Source organism: Carcharhinus amblyrhynchos, chromosome 2 (genome assembly GCF_965287045.1).
Source record: "Carcharhinus amblyrhynchos chromosome 2, sCarAmb.v2.hapA, whole genome shotgun sequence".
Lineage (NCBI taxonomy): Eukaryota > Metazoa > Chordata > Chondrichthyes > Carcharhiniformes > Carcharhinidae > Carcharhinus > Carcharhinus amblyrhynchos.
Genome location: NC_137325.1, coordinates 43,575,777 through 43,599,373, shown reverse-complemented (window position 1 = coordinate 43,599,373; position 23,597 = coordinate 43,575,777). Strand labels below are relative to the sequence as shown.

Genomic DNA, 23,597 nt, shown 5'->3' with positions numbered 1-23,597 from the left:
GCTGACTAAAACCTTCAGTAATATCTTGTAGTTTTTGTTGAGGAATCTAAGTCTCCACGATGAGGAGTTGGTGGGACCAGAGGTTTTTGTGGGTTAGTCTTGATTGTTACTAACAAGGTAAGGAAATTCCTGGACGAATGCTTGTCTCTATCATGTTGGAAGTGTTAAAGTTATCTGGGGAGTTATTGCAGTAGAATTTGGCTGGACAAGGGCAGCAGATACAGTGGACCGCCTCAGCACCATCCTGACTTAGAAACGTATCGCTGTTCCTTCACAGTTACTGGGTCAAAATCCTGCAACTTCTTCCCTAAAAGCACTGTAGGTATACTGGCACCATGTGGACTGCAGGGGTTCAAAAAGGCAGCTGCCCACCGCCACCTCGAGAAATTAGCTTTAATGAGTAAAATAAAAGTAGCCTTTTTCCAAAATCATGCATGGTGTGAGTTTTGACTATTGGCTAGCAGGAAATTAAAAGTGTAGTGAAGAAACACCCTTCTCCTCCTATCATGGACTTTGCATTGCAGTTCACCAGGAACTTGGCAGGATGGGAGATTTGAACCTGGGTTATACCATTCCATAATGCCTTTCTTTCTGAGAGATTTTTTTCAAAGCTTCTCCCTTTGTTCGTTCTCCATGTAATCTCAATAATTTAAACATGACCATGAGCTTTGGACCTCATAAGGTGATAATACTGATTAAACAGGAGCGGAAATTAAATCTAGGTGCTGTAAAATGTCCATTAGTAGATCATTTTGCAATACATTTTAAGTAGGAAGGTATTGCTCATTGTATTTGGCTGATCGAAAAGCAGAAAATATAAGAGCATAGGTCTGTTTTTTCAGAAAACTGTGACTGGTCTCTGGTCCACATGAAGAAAATCCTAAACCTATGTGGTAGGAACTCAGTTCAACTGGAGCTTTACAGAGATGTGTGCAGGAGAATATTTTCCTCCTCAAATTTGTCCTCAATCACTTTATTAATGTTTTGTCTGCTGTGCATGTTTGCTGTTTTGCAGCTCTGGACATGGCTGGAGGATTTGCAGAAGGAACTCCTAGATGATGTGTATGCTGAATCAGTGGAGGCAGTGCAGGATTTGATCAAACGCTTTGGGCAGCAGCAGCAGACAACCCTGCAAGTGACAGTGAATGTCATCAAAGAAGGGGAGGATCTAATCCAACAATTGAGGTTGGCAATAAAATTTTAAGTTCGTCGGAGTTTCATTTGGTTTGAACTCCCAGTTCCTGATGACAATTTGCGTGGCTAAATTCCCTTCTCTTGTCTTGGTGACAGGATTGTAGATGGGCGAAAAACTGGTGTACATTTCTGTCACTGGGATAGTGAGGCTGTTATAGCAGTGTAAACCTGAGGGTTTGATTCAAAGGATGCAATCTCCTAAAATTGTTGTTAAGTGAGCAATGGTAAAAACATAGCTTAATGCAGAAGTTAAGATTTTGAGACTGAACTGCATCAAGGGAGTGAGAAATTTGGTTCAAAATGCTATCTTCTTCCTTTAGGATGCAATTAAAAACAAATCCCACCACATCAGCTGAGGAAACTTTAATTCAATTATTAAATCTGGAATAAAAAGCTAGTCTTGGTAATGATGATCATGAAACTGCTGGATTGTAGTAAAAATATACCTGGTTCACTAATATTCTTCAGGGAAAGAAATCTGCCATCCTTCCCCAGTTTGACTTAGATATGATTCCACATCTACAACAATGTGGTTGACCCTTAACTTACCTTTGAAATGGCCAGGCAAGCCACTTAGCTATATCAAACCAGTACAAACAAGTTGAATAAAAACAAAACTGCATGAAATTCCTGACATTGATCTCAGCTTGGAAAACAATAAAAGTGCACGTTGCTTAGTCAAACCTGCATAGTCATTTGCTCTTTCATCTAGGGCCTTGTACAAAAATTGGGAGAGCAACCCAGATGAGTCAAGCAACCACCTTAAATAGTCATGCTTACCAAATCATACCTTGCATTTGATGTACCAGACTCCTCCATCCTCCACTCAGCACTTCTGGATGATGCTGGTTCCAAATACTTCAATCTTGTCTTTTGTGCTGATGTGCTGGACACTGCCATTTTTGAGGCTGGGAATGTTCCTTAATGAAATTAATATCGTGAGAGAGGTAGTATTAGAGATTTACAGCATGCAAATAGGCCCTTCGGTCCAACTTGTCCATGTTGCCGCTTTTTTAAAACCACTAAGCTAGTTCCAATTGCCCTTGTTTTGCCCATATCCCTCTGTACCCATCTACCTACGTAACTGTCTAAATGCTTTTTAAAAGACAAAATTGTACTTTCCTCTACTATTACCTCTGGCAGATCCAGACACTCACCACCTTCTATGTGGAAAAAATTGCCCCTTTGGACTCTTTTGTATCTGTCCCCTCTCACCTTAAATCTATGCCCTCTAGTTTCAGAGATCCCTACCTTTGGGAAAGCATGGAGTTCTGCTCACCACGCAATAGGAAATACCGTTGCACTAGAGAGAGCATGAAATTGTTCACGTGGATGCTATTTGGACTAGTAAATTTTAATTGTGTGGAAAGATTGGATTAGCTGGGATTGTTTTCTTTGGAACAGAAAAGGCTGAGAGGTAAAACAGAAAATGCTAGAAAATCTCAGCAGGTTTGACAGCATCTGTGCAGAGAGAATAGAGACAACACTTCAAGTCAGGATGACTTAGTCAGGCAGAGAGGTGCCCTATTTGAAATATATAAAATTAAGGGATCTAGAAAAAATGGATATGAAGGGGAATACCCTTGGTTGAAGCATCCATAACTAGGAAATATAGATTAGAATAAACTATTGGAGGTTTCGAGGGGAAAGTTTTTCACTTAGGATGGTGGGAATCTGGAACTCACTGTTTGAAAGGGTGGTAGAGGCAAAATAAAACAATAGAGTCAAAGAGATTTACAGCATGGAAACAGGCCCTTTGACCCAACTTGTCCATGCCGTCCTTTTTTCATAAAACCCCTAAGCTAATCCCAATTGACTGTATTTGGCCCATGTCCCTCTATGTCCATCATACCCATGTAACTATCTAAATGCTTTTTAAAAGATAAAATTGTACCTGCCTCTATTACTATCTCTGGCAGCTTGTTCAGACACTCTCACCACCCTCCATGTGAAAAAATTGGCCCTCTGGATACTTCTGTATCTCTCCCCTCTCACTTTAAACCTATGCCCTCTAGTTTTAGACTCCCCTACCTTTGAGAAAAGATATTGACTATTGACCTTGTCTATGCCCCTCATTATTTTGTAGACCTCTATAAGGTCAGCCTCCTACGCTCCAGAGGAAAAAGTCCCAGTCTATTCAGCCTCTCCTTATAACTCAATCTATCAAATCCCGGTAGCATCCTAGTAAATCTTTTCTGCTGCAGTCTTTCTAGTTTAATAATATCCTTTCTATAATAGGGTGACCAGGATTGCACACGGTATTCCAAGTGTGACCTTACCAATGTCTTGTACAACTTCAACAAAATATCCCAACTCCTGTATTCAATGTTCTGACCGATGAAACCAAGCATGCCGAATGCCTTCTTCACTATTCTGTCCACCTGTGACTCCACTTTCAAGGAACTATGAACATTGACCCCCAGATCTCTTTGTTCTGTAACTCTCCCCAACACCCCATTGAAACATAAGCTACAATGCAAGAGTGGAGGTATAAATTGAGATTAGGCTGGATTGCACTTGTCAGCTATTGAGGAACAGATGAACAAATTGCCTCTTTCTGTGCTTTAAATTCTTATTCCGTGAAATCAGTGTGACAGAATAGTCTGCAGCTCCAACAAGATTCAGGAAGCTCCACATCATCCAGGACACAACAGCTTGCTTGATTAGTGCTCCATTCAACACGTTAAGACATTTGCTTCCCTCCATCAAGAAAACATAGCAATCAATGTGTACCATCTGCAAGATGAACTGCAGAAACGTGACAAGGCTGCTTCATCCTGCAATTTGTATCACCTAGAAGAATAAGAGTGGATGGAAACACAACCACTTGCAAGTTCCCCTCCAAGCCACACCAGTTTGACGTGGAATTACATCGCAGCTCCTTTACTGTCACTGGGTCAAAAACCTGGTACTCCTTTGTTCAAAGCAATGTGACTGTACCTACACCAGATGGACTGCAGGAATTCAAGAAGGTGGCTCACTTTTTCCGGGGCAATTAGGAATGGACAATAAATGTTGGACTTAACAGTAGTACTCATGTCTCAGATGCAATTTTTAAAAAAATCTGCACTATCTTGTCAAAGTCAGTTGGGCATATATGCAGTCCAAGGAGTCAGACTTAGAGAAACTTGATCAACCCAACCTACTTGTACATATTCCAGCAGAATGGCAGAGGCCTTGGAGTAAGTGTCTCTACATGTTCGTGCCTCATCTTACCACTAGTATTTACTTCCACACACTGCTGTGAGTTTATGCAAGGTAACGTGCTTGGCATGCAGAGATTAATCAAATGGAGGCTACAAGAAAATAAACTCCAAACAGTGGAAACCTGAAATAGAGTGAAAATGCTCAAAATGCCCAGCAGTTCCTTCTCTGATTGAATTAATGTGTATTTCCAGCATTTTTTTGGTTTCAATTTTAATAAGGAGGGCGGGAATGCATTTCTCTTGGAATAAATAAATCTTAAAAACAACATTTTTTAATCTAAAATAAATGTATAAATCTGAAGAAAGTTAAGGCAATTATCAGATTTTGGAAATTTATATTGCTTTTGTGCATTTAGTTGCATTGGTGATCTGAATGCTTTGATTTTAATTCTAGTTTCATAGCCACTGTTCCCACTGATATATGAAAGATACACTGACAGTAAACTGATAGCAGAGTTAAATTGTCACATATTAAAATGCAGAATAAAGTATTGGGATATTGGAACAAATCCAATATTATGTAAAAATTCATAGTATTTCATGGGCAGTAGATTTTGCATGCCTCATTAAGAATATTGCCATAAAGGATTTGTTCCTTTTTATAATATTAAAATAGAAAGCTTGCTCTTTTCCATATCATGTCTTCTGTGTTCAAGCACGAGAGATTTATTTTATTTCTATAGCATTATTTTACAATACTGCCCAGGCTTGATCTAAGAAGCATATGATTTTCATTTTAAAAAAAGCCATCCATAGAAACATTATTCTTTATGGATTTGGGCCTTGTTGAGTTGGCTGTTCTCAACCAGTGAAGTAGCAATGCTGGTTTAAAAAAAAATCCCTGAATCCTATCAAATGAAAATGGGATTTGACTTAAATCACCTTAAATAGTCCATTGTTCTGAGTGTCTTGCATTCAATGAATTTGGACACTTCTTCACAAGCATGGGCCCAAAAGAACAATACTGTCCCTCATTTTGCACTTCCCTTTGTCCATGTGCAGCTAACATGGGAAATTAAAAATGGAACACTGGTGCAGTTGAAGATGCTCTGCTAAGGTTATGACTGAGGCACATAAATAGAGCGGAATTTAGAGAATTTGACTCTGCATTTAACTTGCCACACTTGAATGGAAGAAACAAACTGTCTCAGTTGCAGAGGATAGGATAATACCATGCAGAAAGAGGCTATTCATTCCCATCAAGTCTGCCAGATTTTTCAAAGGACAATGCACTTCATCTTAGTTTTTACTCATGTTCCTAAAATACCGTGTGCAGTTTTGGTCTCCTTATCTGAGGAAGGATGTTCTTGCTGTGGAGGGTTTACTAGACTAATTCCTGGGATTGCAGGATTGCCATATGAGGAAAGATTTAGTCAGTTATGATTATATTCTATATGAAACCTATAAAATTCTAAAAGAACTAGATAGGGTTGATGCAGGAAGGATGTTCCCAATGACAGGGGAGTCCAGAACCAAGGATCACAGTTTAATGATATGAGGTAAACCATTTAGGACTGAGTTAAGGAGAAATTTCTTCACCCAGAGAGTAGTGAGCCTGTTGAAGTTTCTACCACAGAAAGTACTTGAGGCCAAAACATTGTATGTTTTCAAGAAGGAATTAGATATTACTCTTAGAGCTAAATGGATCAAAGGATATGGGAGGAGGAAGCAGGTTTGAGTAATTGAGCTGGATGATCAGTCGTGATCATAATGAATGGTGGAGCAGCTTTGAAGGGCCGAGTGGTCCACTCCTGTTCCCGTTTTCTATGTAGTTATAATTATAAACCCTTCTATCAAATCTCCTCATAGCCTTTTCTGCTATAAGGAAAACAATCCGAACATCTTGTTCAAACACTGGATAAAAGCCAATTACTGTGGATGCTGGAATCTGAAACCATAAGAGAAAATGCTGGACAATCTCAACAGGTCTGGCAGCATCTGTAAGGGGAGAAAAGAGCTGATGTTTCGAGTCCAGATGACCCTTTGCCAAAGATCCAATGGCGATGAAAGCAACATTAGTGAGGGCTGCTGGTGGCCTGCAATTGTCTTTGCTCTCGTTGTCCTCTCCTTTCAGCATTTTAGAAAATACAGTATGTTTCTCAATTGAAATATGCTTTATCTTATTGATAGGGTAATGGGATACTAAATGGAAATGTCAACAAGTTAATTGACTTTGAAGTAACAGCTTCAAAGGTTTTAAAGAGTTTTGTTTGCAAAATGTATCATGTATTTAGTCATTGTGTTATTGCTGGTTGCAGTTACCTTATTGTCATCTTCTTGTTAGGGATTCCGCCATTTCAAGCAACAAGACTCCACACAACAGCTCCATTAATCATATAGAGAGTGTTCTTCAGCAGCTGGATGAAGCCCAGGCACAGATGGAAGACCTTTTCCAGGAGCGCAAGATCAAACTAGATCTCTTCCTTCAGCTCCGAGTATTTGAACGGGATGCAATAGATGTAGGTATCACATAGAGAAAAATATAGGTTTTTTTGAAACATCTGATTTAACTTGCTGATCTCTGAGTCTTTGGAGTAATTATTTCCATGCTATCACCTATTTGATTTTCTTTCCTTTTTCAGTAGAAAGTTACATTCCATTTACTCTTCTGTACATACCATCTCCTAAACTACAAGGCAGGTACAGGCACTGATGCACCCATGCTCTTCTTGCATTTTAGCACAGCAATGGCATGTAGCACCGTTGTTGCTCTTTATTGCTCCAATTAGATAGAATTCTCTCAGCTCTCTTTAAATGATTTAGCAATCAAAAGTTCAACAGGATTGCAGTCACGTTTACCAGTACCTCAAGCTGCCTTATTTTTTTGAGTCAATTTTTTGCAAACTGGTTAATTCTAAATATTTACAAAGAAACATGCGTAGAAAATAGAAGCACCTTTTGGTCTTTTGAATCTGTTTCACCATTCATTATGATCATGGCTGATCATCAGATTCAATACCCCGATCCTGCCTTTCTCTATCCATATTTCTTGATCCCTATAGCCCCAACAGCTATATCTAGTTCCCTTTTGAAATCACACAATGTTTTGGCCTCAACTACTTTGAGGTAATGAATTCTACAGAGCCACCACTCTCTGGGTGAAGAAATTTCTCCTCACCTCAATCCTAAAATATTTATCCTTTATCCTCCAAGGTATGACCCCTACTTCTGGACTCTATCACCATTAGTGGCACAATGGTTAGCACTGCTGCCTCACAGTGCAAAGGACCTGGGTTCAATTCTGGCCTCGGGTGACTGTGTGGACTTTGCATATTCTCCCCGTGTCTGTATGAGTTTCCTCCAGGTATTCCAGTTTCCTCCCGCTGTCCAAAGATGTGTGAATTAGATTGATTGGCTATGCTAAATTTCCCCTTAGTGTCCCAAAATGTGTAGTTTAGGGGAATTAGCCAGGTAAATAAGTGGCGCTAAGGGAATTGGGGCTGGGTGGATTGGTGTAAGCTTGATGGCCTCCTTCGGTACTAAAGGGATTCTGTGATGATTCTATAATTAGCAACATTCTGAATCTGTCCTGTCTGATCCTGTTAGAACTGTATAAGTTTTTATGAGGTCCCTTTTCACTCCTCTAAATTCCACTGAATGTAATCCTAACCAATTTAGTATCTCCTCAAATGACAATCCTGCCATCCCAGGTATCAATCTGATAAACCTTTGCTGCAGTCCTATCGTAAGAACATCTTTCCTCGGATAAGGACACCAAAACTGCACAAAATTCTCCAAATGTCCCCCCCCCCCCCCCCACTCCCCCCACCAATGCCCTGTGGGGGATAACATTTCTATTCCTATACTCAAATCGTCTCACTATGAAAGCTAACATAACATTTGCCTTCTTTACTGCCTGCTGTTCTTACAAGTTTACTTTCAGTTACTGATGCCAAAGGACACCAAGAACTCGCTGAGTATCAAATTCTTGCAATTTGCACCCATTCGGATAATAATCTGCCTTCCAATTTTTACTACCGAAGTAGATTAACCATGCATTTATCCACATTATATTCTATGTGCCCACTCACTAGGCTGCCCAAATCACCACCTGATCGATCATACTCCTAGTCAACTTTGTAACATCTGCAAATTTGGAGATGATGTGTTTAGTTCCTTTGTTTAAAAAAAATAATGTGAACAGTTGGGTTCCTACCATAGATCCCCAAAACTATGCCCCCTCGTGATTGACCCCTCAACCAAGGAGAGCAGCTGTCACCCTGTCCGTACCCCTCATATTCTTATGCATCCCAATCCTGTCCGCCTTAGCCTTTTCGTAGAATCGTAGAAACCCCACAGTGCAGAGAGACCATTTGGCCCATCGAGTCTGCACCAACCACAATCCCACCCAGGCCCTACCCCCATATCCCTAGATATTTACCCGTTAATCCCTCTAACCCTTGCATCTCAGGATTCTAATGCAAGTCTTGCATTCTAATCAGTATCCTGTAAACTGTGTGTGCCTTTATATGCCTTCTCTGATCAGAACCTTCCACCCACCTGACAAAGGAACAGCATTTCCTAAAGCTTGTGGGTTTACTATCAAATAAACTGGTTGGACTTTAACCTGGTGTTGTGAGACTTCTTAGTGTGATTATCCCTAGTTAACCCATGCCTTTCCAAGTGGATATTAATTCTCTCATTCAGAATTTACTTCAGTAGTTTCCCTACCACTGACATGAGACTCGCCAGTCTGTAGTTTCCAGGTTTATCTCTACTACTCTTCTTCAAAAGTGGAACTACATTAGCCGTCCTCCAGTCCTCTGACACTTTCCACATGGCCAGAGAGGAATTAAAAAATTGTCAGGGCCCCAGCAATTTCCTGCTTTGCCTCTTCCAGCAGCCTGGGATGCAGTTAATCTGGGGCAGGGGATTTGTCTGTTGGTAAGCCTATCAGAGCCTCCAATACCTCTCCATTTCCTATGTCAAATTGCAAATTCCTCAGTCTTTTTTCCTGAATTCTGTACCTATGTTTTCCTTTTCCAGATTGAAGACCGAAGTGAAGTATTCACTTAACACTCTTCCAATATCCTGTGGCTTCACGCACACATTTCCTCCTTGGTCCTACTCTTTCCCTGGTTAACCTCTTCCCTTTAATGCACTTATAAAATATCTTGGGATTCTCCTTAATCCTGTTCGTAAGTCCTTTTTGATGCCCCCTTTTTGCTCTTCTAATTGCTTTCATAACTTCCCTCTTCTGCTTCCTATGGGCCACAGCTGAATTGCTCCATTTGGACTTCCTAAAAGCCTTTCCCTTCTTTCTCATCCAGTCCTGAATTGTTCTAGACATCCAGGGTTTCCTGAATTTCTTGTTCCTACGGTTCCCCCTACAGGGTACTACCTGCAAGGAGCTGTTCCCATGAAACTTTGGCCAGGTCCTGTTTTATTTTAATAAATCTGCCTTCCCCCAATCCAAAACCATCTTTTGCAGACCTCTTTCTCCTTGTCCTTAACAAATTTGAACCGTACTGTGTTGTCACAATCACTAAAATGCCCCCCCACTGCCACATTTAACACTTGTCAAGATTCGTTCCCCAGAACCATGTTGGGCCTTCTGCATATTGATACAAAAAACTCCTATGGATACATTTCAGGAAATCTGCTCCCTCTAAACCCTTAACCCAATGACTATCTCAATTTATGTTGGGAAAGTTGAAATCCACTGGTACAATTACTCAAATATTACTCTTGTACACTTCTGTGAATTGTCTACTTATTAATTTCTCTATTTTCTGCTGACTCTTTGGGGATCTAAAGCCTAAAATTAGAGGGCATAGGTTTAAGGCGAGAGGGGAGAAATACAAAAGGGTCCAGAGGGGCAATTTTTTTATACAAAGGGTAGTGAGTATCTGGAACAAGTTATCAGAGGTAGTAGTAGAGGCAGGTACAATTTCGTCTTCTAAAAAGTGTTTAGACAGTGGGTTTAGAGGGATATGGGCCAAATGCAGGCAATTGGTGCTAACTTAGGGATTTTTTTAAAAAAAGCAGCATGGCCAAAGGGGTAGTTTCCATGCTATAAACCGCTATGACCTATAATACAGTCCCAGTTTTGTAACTGCTCCCTTAACATTCCTAAGTTTCACCCACAAAGCCTCGTTTGAAGACCCTTTCAAGACATCACCTCTCCTTATTGAAGTAATTGACTCTTAATTAATAGTGCTACACCACCTCCCTTTCTACACCCTCCTCTGTCTCGCCTTAAGATCCTGTACCCTGGAATGTTGAGTTGGCAGTCCGCCCTTCCCTCAACCATGTTTCTGCGATGGCAAAAATATCAAACTTCCATGTGTCAAACCATGCCTTTAACTCATCAGTCTTGCCTATTGCACTCCTAGTACTAACATAAAGACCATCCAGCCTTGCCTTACTCTCTTTACACTCAACGTAGCCGAACTCACGTTGACTTGTTTCTTTTTCTGTAACGTAATGTGTCTCTATTTCACCAATATTCTGTGTCCCCTCCCCCTGCCAGACTAGTTTGGATCTACTGTTTCTACAGTCACTTCCTTAATTACTCTGGTATGTAGATTATCAGGCCCTGGAGATTTATCTGCCTTCAATACCAATAATTTCTCCAAAGCCTAATAATACTGATTTCCTTTGGCTCCTCACTAAAACTTGTGTTGCTCAGAACTTCTTTGTTCCCTGTTATGAATTCCCCTGTTTCTGACTTAAGGGGCCTACATTTGATATTTTGCTACTCTTTTTCTCTTTACATACCTATAGATACTTTTAATCAGTTTTTATGTTCCCCGCCATTTTAGTTTTATACTGTATTTTCCCCTTCTTGACAATCCCTTGGCATACCTTTGCTGGGTTTTAAACAGCTTCCAAGCCTCAGGTCAATTGTTTTTTCTTGCCAATTTGTATGTTTCTTCTCTGAATTCAATACTATCTCTAATTTCTCTAGTAATCCATAGTTTGGCCACAGTTTTTCCAACCTCTTGTGCCAAATGGGAATAAACAACTTTTGGAGTTCACCTGTTAATTCTTTGAATGCCTACCGTTGCCTGTCCTCTGTCCTTCCTTGCAGTTTTCCTGTCCATCATAGCCAATTCATGCCTGATACCATCATTACCTTTATTGAGATTCAGGACCCTGGTCTCCGAATCAATTAACTCATTTCATAAGAACATAAGAAATACGAGCAGGAGTAGGCCATCTGGCCCTTTGAGCCTGCCCCGCCATTCAATAAGATCATGGCTGATCTGCCGTGGCTCAGTTCCACATTCCCATCCTCTCCCCATAACCCTTAATCCCCTCTCTTATCAAAAACCCATCAACCCGCGTCTTAAAAATATTTAGCGAGGCAGCCTCCACCACCTCAACGGGCAGAGAATTCCAGAGATTCACCACCCTTTGAGTGAAGAAGTTCCTCCTCAACTCCGTTCTAAACCGCCCCCCCTTTATCTTGAGGCTGTGCCCCCTAGTCCTACTGTCCTTTCTGAGCGGGAAGAGTCTCTCCACCTCTATCCTATCCATCCCATTCATCATCTTATACGTCTCAATGAGATCTCCCCTCATTCTTCTAATTTCATATTATGGTCATTGTGTAATTGAATGTCAATTTTAGCTGAAAACCTGTTGATTTCATCTCTCGTATTGTCACTTGCTAACTGAACAAATAACACAAATTGAGGGTTATAATACTTTGTGATATACTTGCCTTGAATCAAGATGCTGACAGCTATTGTGACAGTGTGCAGTATAGATGTTACTGTAGTTGCTGAATTCAATGAAATGCTATATTGATTACTTTCACAGTAAAAAAAAATTCTAGAAACAACCCCAATCTCAGTTTGTATGAAAATATTTTAGATTTTAACATAATTAAATAATACACTTGGAAGGACAGAGAGATCAAAGTAGATTTTTGACTTTGCCTATCACTTCCGGCTGTCAGACTTCCAACTCTTAATCCGATCATGTGCAAGATTTGAATAAGCACAATTTCTCTTACTATGTTTCTTTTATCTCTGGTCCGCCTTCACTCTAGAGTTAATTGTTGTTTATCAAAAATTTCTCTGTGGTCAAAAGTCCCAAGTTTCTGTCACTTTGAATACTCTCAGCCTATTTTAATTTCAATTCTCCTATCACAATCAACAACAACAATTATTATTTCCTATGCCATTTGGTGCATGTCTCAGTAAATGCATATAAAAATCAAATGGACGTTTCAAATATATATAATATTTGTATACGTGTGTTTGGCTTTCCAGATAAGTAAAGGAGACCAATCATTAACCTAGCTTGTGAAATCTTAGATTTGGTGTTTCTTTTTAAGAGCATTGTGCATATTGAATGAACATTGAACAAATAACATTATTTGCAAACACAGTCTAGTATTTAAAATGTTATCTGCTTTATTATCAGAGTTGAATTTTCTCATAGTTTTATTCTACATACATCCAGAACTGGCAGTAATATAGGCTTAACAAAAATTACAACTAAGGGATTCCACAACTTTGACGCTGAAAACAACTGCTTCCAAATTTATTGATGCACTTTAACTACTGGAGTGATTAATCATAATATGGTTTTACTAATTATTTGTCTCTTTAAAAACAAGTCCAAAATGTTGGCTGTGGTCAGCGACAATTAATTAGCCTTTCAAGAGCTCAATAAACTTTCCCCTTGGCTGGGCGCGTTGTGAGGGCATGTATTGACATATGACTTAATCCATTAAAAAAAAACTCATCACATGGATGAGATAATAATTCTTAAAAGTTAAGTTTCTTTAATTACTGTTTTAAAGATTCTAATGAACTGTTGCTAGGCAACTGATTGATCAAATTTCAATCAGTCATTTTTTTCATTCATGAGATAGAATTGTTCATTTTTATCTGATGGCCAAGTTCATATTTTCATTAGGATTGTTGTGGGTTAATATACTCCTACATTAATACTATGAAACTTTTTATATTTTTTGGTTTGCGTATTTTCAGCAATCCAATTTGGGTGTTCAGGTGTAGTGACGTGCAATTAGTAATCTCCAGTAGAAATCACGGCTTGCTAACAAAACAGTAAAAGGTAAAGTTGCTAGAGACCCAGATGACCAAAGGCTGTTCCTCTTTGAGGGGGAGAGGTGACTGGTTGTGATTTTTAACCTGAGGACCACCATACTCAAGCGAGGAACAAAGTTGAGAAAGCAGGTGTTCATGAATAACCTCAACAAGTACAGGAATCGAACCCATGCTATTGGCATCGCCCTGCATTACAAACCAGCTATCCAGCCAACTGAGCTAACTACCTACTAATCTTGTGGGAGCTATTTCCACAAAGAAAGGAGAATGACTGAAAAGGGAATCAGTTTCATTTCATCTTGTAGAAATAGCGACTCAATGTATTTTGTGCATCATTCTTAGTCGCCTGTGGAACTTTGCTTTCTGAAATTGCTTAGAAAATGGCTTAGTCTGAAGAGAAAATGTTCAATCCTTTTTCTTTAATCTTGCCTTCTGTCCTGAATCCTGTAACTACACAAAAACAAACGATGGATATAGGTTGTCTTTTAAACTCAAAGGAAAAGAGAACAAATGGCATGATGTTTTTAGGGGCAATGATTAGCAAATTAAAGGCATTTTTAATAGTAATCAAAATACTGTAATATTGTTAATAGTTTAATACGTAGACCTGACCCTGATGATGGCAAAGTAACCTGACCAGAAAATCACAGGTTTAACCCCTGGTTTATGCTAAGTAGAGCCTTATAATTAGCTTAAATACTTTGAATTAGTCAAGTTTTCCACCCCCAATGATAACTTTTCTTAGAAAATACATGCGTTAAATGTTGGGCAAGGCGAATGTTTGGTTCTAATGTCCTCTACCATCAAATAACATACCATTGTACGCATGTGTCTACTGACACAAGAAGAATGTTGTTAATGGATGATATGCTATAGGACACTCAGATTGTGAGGGACTAGCAACAAAAGTAGCAGCAGAAGATGGGAGCAGATTGGAAAGGAAGATGAAATACAGTAATTTAAAAAAGAACCATTGTGCAGATGTTAAAATTAATGCTGCTAATTAGAATCACAAATATTTTCAATCAGTTTATGTTGGTGAGTAAATTTGAGTTGTGCTACCCCTCAGAACAGTACCCACAATTTCACATAACTAGCTGTCATAGGTTATACAAAATGAATCATCCAATTTGTCTGGCTACAATTCAGGTTACATCTGTGTATGGGTTATAAATGTGACTCTTTTTGCAGAAGATTTGCCAGTTCCAATTTCCCTGCAGTTTACAGGTAAGAATTTGTAAGCGTGGCAATGGATTGGTTGTACTTGTAAGCGGGTGATTGTGCAATTGATCTGTAAAGGATGAGTGAATCAGTGTTTATTGTGGGTCTATGTAAATATGAATTAGCAGTTAGTGTCTATTTATAGGAGTTATAGAAAATTATGGATAATTGTAAATTATTCATAGCATGGCATTGAGCTGTCTTTCCTGTTTGACATTTAGAGGTTGAATTTTTCACTTTAATGCAGCAACCTTTGTGGTTATCACAAAAGTAAGTGGGAAGGCAAGTGGTGCGGATGACACAGAATCTAGTGAAGGATATAGACAGGTTAAATGAGTGGGTAAAAACTTGGCAGATGGAATATAATGTAGAAGTTATGTATTTTGGTAGCAGAAATAAAGAAACTGAATATTATTTAAATGGAGAAAGATTGCAAATGAAAGGGATCTGGGAGTCCTCATGCATAAATCACAAAAGCTAGCATGCAGATTCACCAGGCAATAGGGAAGGCAAATGGAATTTGGCCTTTTTCAAAGAGAATGGAATCTAAAAATAGGGAAGTCTTACTAAAAATATACAAGACACCAGTTAGGCCACATCTGAAGTACAATTTTGGTCATCTTTATAGGAGAAGATATACTGGCATTGGAGGCAGTCCAATGAAGGTTCACTGGGTTGATTCCTCATATAGAGGGATTTTCTTATGAGGAAAAGTTGAGTAGGTTGAGCCTAAAATTATTGGGGTTTAGAAGAATGAAAGGTGACCTTATTGAGATATATGTTTCCCCTTGTGGGAGAATCTAAGACCAGAGGACATAATCTCAGAATAAGGCGTCACCCATTTAAGACAGAAATGAGGAGTGATTTCTTCTGTCAGAGGGTACCACAAATTATTGAAGTTGGCCATGATGCTCGAGGCTGAGATAGATTTTTAATCAGTAAGGGAATCAAGGGTTATGGGAATAAGCTGGGAAAGTGGAGTTGAAGATCAAATCAGTTTTGATGTCAGTGAATGGCAGAGTAGACTGAATGGGCCGAATGGCCTGCTTCTGCTCTTAGATTTTCTGGTCTAACCGGAACGCGGTTGCATGCTCTTTATTGATTTAATTGAACAATGGTCAGGTGAACAACTCCATCAGGTAACTGACAGGGATGTGAGGTGGAAAATGATTCCTTTTGTGTTCACTTATTTTCTGTAGTCCTAGATTTCAAAGCCAGTAGTTCTATTCTTGTCACACGTTTGCGTAGTTCATTAAATAAATTTAGTTAGAAAAGCTGGGGTTGATTTTACCTCAGGTTTGCTATATAGCTAATCGAAAAATATGACCATCTGAATCTTGTGCTGCAGAGTTTAGGCCAGCAGGCATGTTTGTACATGCCAGGATTGGGATATTTAAAAATTACCTACATGATGATAAAATTGAAAGTGGAGGTTATGTCACTATTATAGTTGAGATTATTTTTGAAATTGTGGTAGTTTAAATAAGGTAACAGTTTTAGAATTTAGATAATGCCAATTCTCAGCAATGAAGTGATTACTCTGAAAATTCAACTTCTGTTAATAGCTGATAATCCTAAATTGACCTTCATAAATGAACATAATACAATTAAATGAAATTGTTCCAACTGAGAACTGAGAAATTATATATTTTGGCCTGATTATCTTGAGACTCAGCAAGTATATAAATGGTGCAATAATTGGTGTTTTTATTACTACATCTCTGATTAGTTTGTTTGTCAATTTTTCTTCTGTTTTTGCTTACAAGTATTGTATATTGAAACTCAGTGTTCATTCATTTGTTTTTGTACAAAACGTTGTATTTTCAGTATTATTACATATTAATGCTATATATAAACCTGAGTCTGTGACTGTTTTTAAGTTTATGATGCTAAACAGATGTTGCCATGTTTAAAGTGTTCATTTCTGATGGAAATTTCATTCACATCAGTGCACCAGTTCAGCACAGTTTTCCATAAATTATGATGGCTTGCTTCTTTCAGATCATTTCAGACCTTGAGTCTTGGAATGATGAGCTGTCGCAACAGATGAATGACTTTGACACCGAGGATTTGACCCTTGCCGAGCAAAGGTTGCAACACCATGCTGATAAAGCTCTAACCATGAATAACTTGACTTTTGACGTCATCCATCAGGGGCAGGAGTTACTGCAGTATGTGAATGAAGTACAAGCCTCAGGTATGCTCCACTAACTGTATTTAAGCTCCAAACTCAGAGGCTATTTGATTGAATGCTATAAAATAATGAAGGGATAATGATAGTGTCCACATTGACAAATATTTTTAATTGGATGCTTGTCCAGGGGCCACTGTTATAGGGTTGGATGAACTAACATTTATAGAGTTCATAGGCAGGCCAGGAGAGTCTCTGAATCGTCAAGTCTGGAGATAAGAGGCCTGCGTGAGGATTTCAGTAGCTGAAGAGCTGAGGGAGGTGCTGAGGCAGCCAACATTACATAGGTGGTTTTGGTGACAGATGAGTTAGAAATTTCATTCAGCATCAGGTAGAATGCCAAGATTGTTAATATTTTGGCTGAGCCTCAGACAGAGTCCAGGGAGAGAGGGAGCTGGGGTTAGCTGCTAGAGAATAAAGTTTATAGTAGGGACTAAAATATAACTTTAGGTTCCCAATATTTAATGGAATAGTAACTAACATTATTGGTTAGTCATTATAAAATACATGAAATAGGATTTAGCAGCATATAAAGAGTATATTTGAAGTTCTAATAATTTTGACAGTGGTTTTGTATTATCTATCCTGGTAAGATGTTGGTCTGTACTTTGTTCCTTTTGTTGAAACCTTTGATTAAAATAATTCATGTTTAATGGATTCAGCCACAAAAGAAAAGCGCAGTTACAATTGAGCCATTTAAGTAAGTTGTTTATGCTGGAATAGGTAACAGTTTCACAGTTACAGAGTTTCACAAATATCCTGTGATCAAATTAGAAGTTCTTGTTAAACCAGTGCGTGATTATGACTTGAGCTTCTACTCAATGAAGAAAAAAGCAATGTCTATTTTAACTTTTTAAATATTTATCATATCTCAAATGTATTGTGTGTTTTCCCAGCTGGAAGGATGGCCTGAAGAACCCAGGCACTATAGGATGCAGAATTAGATTTTCCCTCCTTGGAAAAAGTAGCTTATGTTTCGCTGAAACTCAGAAATTGCCATATGTTATTGGTATCAACCCCCAGCCAGGTGCCATGCACAGTATATTGGAAGGCATGCAGTTTGGAACAGTTTATAGGATTGTCATTCAGCACAATGCTAATCTGCACTGTCTGACACAGACAGAAATTAGTTTTCCATAAAAGACCAGCATTTTAACTGAGAGTTCCTTATCTCAGCAGATTGGGATAAATGATAAGTAACACAGCTTCTTGACAGGATCAGAGGATTGCTGTTGTGAGGCTGTTAACACTGATTGCAAAGGTGCAGACACAAACCTTTGAAGTCTTTTGACTATGTACATCTCCTCTTGGTCAAAGAACAATCTAATAATTTGTTAAGAGAGGAATTAAAAACCCAAAAGATTAATACCATAATTAGGTAAGGGGTCAGTGCTTTGAGGAGAGGAAGGAAGATGTTGAGCAAAGAATAACATTTTCAAATGTGTTTTGTATTTACTGTTATTCTTTAGGTGTTGAGTTAACCTGTGACAGAGATGTTGATATGGCAACCCGTGTGCAGGACCTGTTGGAATTTCTTCATGAGAAACAGCAGGAACTGGACCTCACGGCAGAGCAGCACCGTCGGCATTTGGAGCAGTGTGTGCAGCTGAGGCATCTACAGGCTGAGGTCAAACAGGTTAGCATTGAGGATGCTTTGCATGATTATGATTTAAATACCATAATGTGTTTTGATGAGAGTGCAACATTCATGTGGGAGGGAATTGAACCTTGTCATGGATTAGGAATTGCTGTTCTGAGGCAGTAAAGACTGTATTTCTGCAAAGCTTCACATGCAGTACTGCATCTGAGAAAACATGATGCTAATATTGTGCAATCATCAATGGAAAAATGGTCATTTTTTGCTTAATGTTTATACACACATCGCAGAATATCAAAAAATTTGGACTGCTATAGGTTGTTAATCTTCTTATTCTTTTATGGGATGGCGGTGAATACATGGAAAAAACACAAACTGCAATTCCCCTGCAAGTCACAAGCCCCCATCCTAACTCAGAACTATATCAGCATTTCTGTACTGTTGCTTGATCAAAACCCTGGAAGCTCCTCCCTAACACCACTGCCTCTGCAGCTACTGCAGAGGTTCAAAGAGGCAACTCACTATCACTTCTCAAGGACAATTGGAGATGAGCAACAAATTTTGGCCTTAGCTTTGACACTTGCATCCAGTGAAAGAACAATGGTTGGGCCAAGGGCACTATCCTCAGAGGCTCCTACAGTGATGTCTAGGCTTTGAGATGATTGACCACAAGTATCATCTTTTGTGCTAGGTATGATTCCAACCCATGGAGAGTCTTCCTCCAATTCCCATTAACCTCAATTTTGCTCAGCCTCCAGTCAAGTGCCACCTTGCTGTCAAGGACAGTCACAGTCACTCTTTTCCATGGTTTGAGCCAAAGTTGTGCTGAGGTTTGTAATGATTGTGAGTTCACCGCATGTTTCAGAAAGCAGCCATTCCAGTGGTTTGAATGAGATTGCACATATGTTGCTAAATCATGGACTACTTTGGACATTCAAATCCAAAACTCTTTAGGAGCTCAGTTGAGACTACCTGAATTAATTCTGTGAAAAACCCTCCAGCTCTGCTCCATATTAACTGGAAGATTTTTCAAATCTGAGTCCCACAAATGGGATAAGAAGTCTCACAACACCAGGTTAAAGTCCAACAGGTTTATTGGTAGCAAACGCCGTTAGCTTTTGGAACTGGCTGTTCCTTCGTCAGGTGTGTGGGAGTTGTGCAACCATGCGGTAACCAGCTATTCTCTGCATATTGTGCCTGAGTTGGTGCAATTTTAATTTTAGTGTAGTATATCCTATATACGTAGGCTCATATACTTCTAAACATATCCTTCTATTTATAATAGTGTTTTGCAATGGAGGGGACTTGCAAATGGATCTTTTTACTTGTGAATTTGCATCTTGTTCATAGGTCGTGTGGAATACTTCACATTGATATTGAAAGTAAAGGATCAGCAGTTTGAAATTTATCATGCAGTTTAAAACTTAGTTAAAGCGACCTACATTATTTTGAAGTTTAGTATAAAACAATATTAACACCGTATTGCTGATCCTTCCAATATTGTCTTGGACATTCATCCATCCTTTTCCTTTGATGGATGTGCATCAGTGACCTAAACCGCTTGCTCTGGAATTTTCTCCCTAAATCGCTCCATCTCCTCAGCTGCTGCTCCTACTTAGATCCCTCCTTAAAACTCAACTCTTTGATAACTGAAACCTCACTGTAAACAATTAACAATATTTGTTGTTGCAGGTACTGGGTTGGATTCGGAATGGAGAATCCATGCTAAATGCAGGTCTCATCACTGCTAGCTCACTTCAGGAAGCTGAGCAGCTACAGCGTGAACATGAGCAGTTCCAACACGCTATTGAGGTAAAGTAATTTCTAGTAATAATATATGGTTACTGCATGTTGAAAAGCTTAAAGCTCAAGGGGAAGTGATGGTGTGCTGGTATTGCCATTACACTAGTAATCCAGAGACCCTGGGTAATTCTCTGGAGACCCAGGTTTGAATCACACCATGGCAGATGGTGAAATTTGAATTCAGTAGAAAACTGGACTTAAAACCCATCTGGTTCACTGATGTCCTTTGGGAAGGAAATCTGTCATCTGGCCTATATGTGACTCCAAATCCACAGCAATATGGTTGACTCTGAAGTGCCCTCGGGGGTGGGCAATAAATGCTGGCCTAGCCAGCAATGCCCATATCCCACGAATGAAGAAAAGAAATGTCTCAGAACAATTTAGAGACTTCCTTAGATAAACTTTTTTAGTTTATTTCACCTATGGTTTAAGGTTATCTTTTTCTCCAAGCATTGTCAAGCCAAAAGGGAATTTTTTGTTCAGATCTTAAACATAACCAATTTGTTTTCAATACTTTTAGATCTCAAAAATTTTGTAGCAGTTTGCTTGGATTGTTATGGAGAAACAAAACAAGCTGCTCCATGTTATGGAGCAGCATGGTGGCACAGTCATTAGACCAGTCTTATGTGACTTTGTGTGGAGTTTGCACGTTCTCCCTGTGTCTATGTGGACTTCCTCTGGGTGCTCCAATTTCCTCCCACACTCCAAAGATGTGTGGATTAGGGGGATTGGCCATGATAAATTGCCCCTTAAAGTTAGGGGGAATAGTATGATAAATACGTGGGATTACGGGAATAGGGCCTGGGTGGAATTGTTGTTGGTGCAGGCTTGATGAGCCAAACGGCCGCCTCCTGCACTGTAGGGATTTTATTCTATGATAATAATAGAGGTAGAGGTCATAGAATAATCCACCCGCAGCAGTAGACAGGAGTTGGTGGTTATCTGCTGCAATAGAAATACACTACAAATATTACATTTGTAGTTTAGCCATTCACACCCTAAATTGTGTCTTTTCAACCTCAAGACTTGTCTAACCCAATACACTCCCTATCAGCCTCTAATCTGCCTCTGTCCTCACTGCAGCTCATCCAAACCTGCACTGATCCGATCTTGCTGTTCTTCAATTTGCCCTTTCCTCACTAACTTACATTTGCTTTACTTCATCGAGATTTCATTGTTTCTGCTTTTAAATGACCTTGTCTCTTTGTATTCTATAACCTTACCCCCGCCCCCCGAAATTCAATTACCCTGATTCCAGCCTCTTGTGGATTGCCTCTTCCCATGCCTCACCATTCGTGGCTTTGCCGATGTCCAATTTCCCCACAAACCACTTCACCTTTTCCTTTTCTAAGATTCTCTTTAAAACCCTTCTCTTTCATCTTTTATCACCTCTTTCAAATCCCTCTCTCTTGGTTGTGGCATCTGTGAAAAGTCTTAGGACATGTTAGAGGTATTCTGTAAATGTTGCTGGTGAGTACTGGGGAAAACAGTTGTGCAAAAATATCTATTATGACAAGAATTATTCAATTAATATGGTAATTTGCCAATTCTCATTAGGCAGCTGTTTTTCTACATGTATACAATCAATATTTAAAATTTTACTCATTATTTATAATCTAAGTTATCTATAAATGGATTCAACAAATTGTATATTCCTTTTGGAAACTTTTATGGAGATAAGTGGAACAATGGGATTTCAGCATTTTTTTAAGAAACTGAATTAGCTGTTGCAGAAACTATTTTTATTAGATTTGTTTAATTTAATAGGAAAGCTCTCGAAGATAAAAAGTAGTGGTTTGTGGATTGCAAGTTATTTTGCATTTTGTTGTCATCCTTTCTGGTCCCCTCATATTGCATGCAATCTGGCAACCGAGGCTGAGAAGAACTATCAGGTCCTTTCAAGCTGCGGATCAGTGAATCCATGAGTTTAATTCTGGACACCAACTTTTTTATTCCTGCCCAATCCCACCACTGTGAAGAAGTGTATGATGATTGATGGGGATTACCAATATTGAGGCCAGTCTGTGGCACTGTGGAGCAAGCATTCCTTCAGAGCCTGGATGTGCCTTGAGGATTGCAAGCAGGAAATTATCAGAAATAATGTAGACATGCTATCACTCTTGTATGTAACTTCCAAGGTGATTAATACCAGGTGCAAACATTGCTGTTTTTACTCAGGTAAATGGAGCTCCACTGACCCATCTTATTCTTCAGTGGAATGCATTTGTTCACAGGATTCATACTGCTGGATAATTTTTTCTCCTTATTCTACAATACTAAAAGGAATGGAAATATATTTGCTATATAATAGGAATAATTACACATTTGTACATTTTTTCTTTACTGTGTATTCTGTTTACCCCAATGGGCCCATGCTGGTGATTATGTTCTTATGATCCTTGTCTTGCCCTACATCAGTTCACCCTTACAAAATATTCTTTTATTCCTTTCTCTCTTATGTTTAATTCAATTCCCCTTTATTGTATCTATGCTGTTTGGACCAACTAGTTTGGAACGAATTCCATATTCTAGCTAGTTTATGGATTAAAATGACCAAAAGGAGGATACTTATTAACAGCAGAGAAACCTTAAAATATTGAATTCTATTTTAACTTGAGTAGACAAGTGCCCATAAGAAAAGAGAAATATAAATTCTTTTGCACAATATATTTGGTTGTAATGAAGTGGTTAGATTGTAGATTCTTCCAAGGAAACCTGTGCCAAATTTTGTTTTTATTTATTCTGTATCTGGTTCAAGCTCTCTTTAAGAGCATTAATTTTATTCAGTAAAAAGTTTGGGCCGCTGGATATTGGGAGCAGTACAAACAAGCTATTTTTCTTTCCGTATTGTAGATCTGCTGCTGTTGTTTTGGAAGAGTAAAGTAGTTAGTGGATATAACAACTGGTAGCGTAATTTTCTGTACTCTGGGAATGCTTGTTATCGGTTTGAATGAGAAGCCCTAGAAGTTGGCATTATCGCCACAACAGGCATCTTCACTATTTCCTCGGTTTCTTTCCATTCCTTTTCTCATGTTTTCCATGGAACAGAACTGGCTGAGAACAGACCAGTGGCCTATTACAAGATTTCTACTGATTAGGTTAGAGAAGCTGGGGTTCTTGGGTTAGAGGAGATTGAGGGGAGATTTGATAAAGTGTACAGGATTATGATAGATTTGTACACAGTGGACAAAATAATTTGCTCCACTTAGCTGATGGTACAAAGTTTTGATCTCTGAGCTAGGAGGCAAATTTTAGCATTATTTGATGACTTGCTTTCTGATGTTTACCTGTTCCCTTGTTTGCTTTGTACCTTTATCCACCATACAGTTGAAACAAGGAGTTCATTATCTTATCGTTTAGGG

The 23,597-nt window shown here is 39.0% G+C and overlaps 1 protein-coding gene across 4 annotated transcripts in view; it reads left to right on the top strand.

Annotated features, from left to right (window-relative positions):
- Positions 1–23,597, top strand: part of LOC145354025 (triple functional domain protein) — a 641,321-nt gene that overhangs the window by 345,104 nt on the left and 272,620 nt on the right. For all 4 annotated transcript variants that reach the window (XM_080205115.1, XM_080205124.1, XM_080205134.1 and 1 more), the window contains 5 exons: positions 1,016–1,185; positions 6,685–6,859; positions 16,646–16,841; positions 18,305–18,471; positions 20,125–20,244. In XM_080205115.1, the coding sequence (XP_080061241.1) occupies positions 1,016–1,185; positions 6,685–6,859; positions 16,646–16,841; positions 18,305–18,471; positions 20,125–20,244 (828 nt within the window). The remainder of the gene's footprint in view (positions 1–1,015; positions 1,186–6,684; positions 6,860–16,645; positions 16,842–18,304; positions 18,472–20,124; positions 20,245–23,597) is intronic.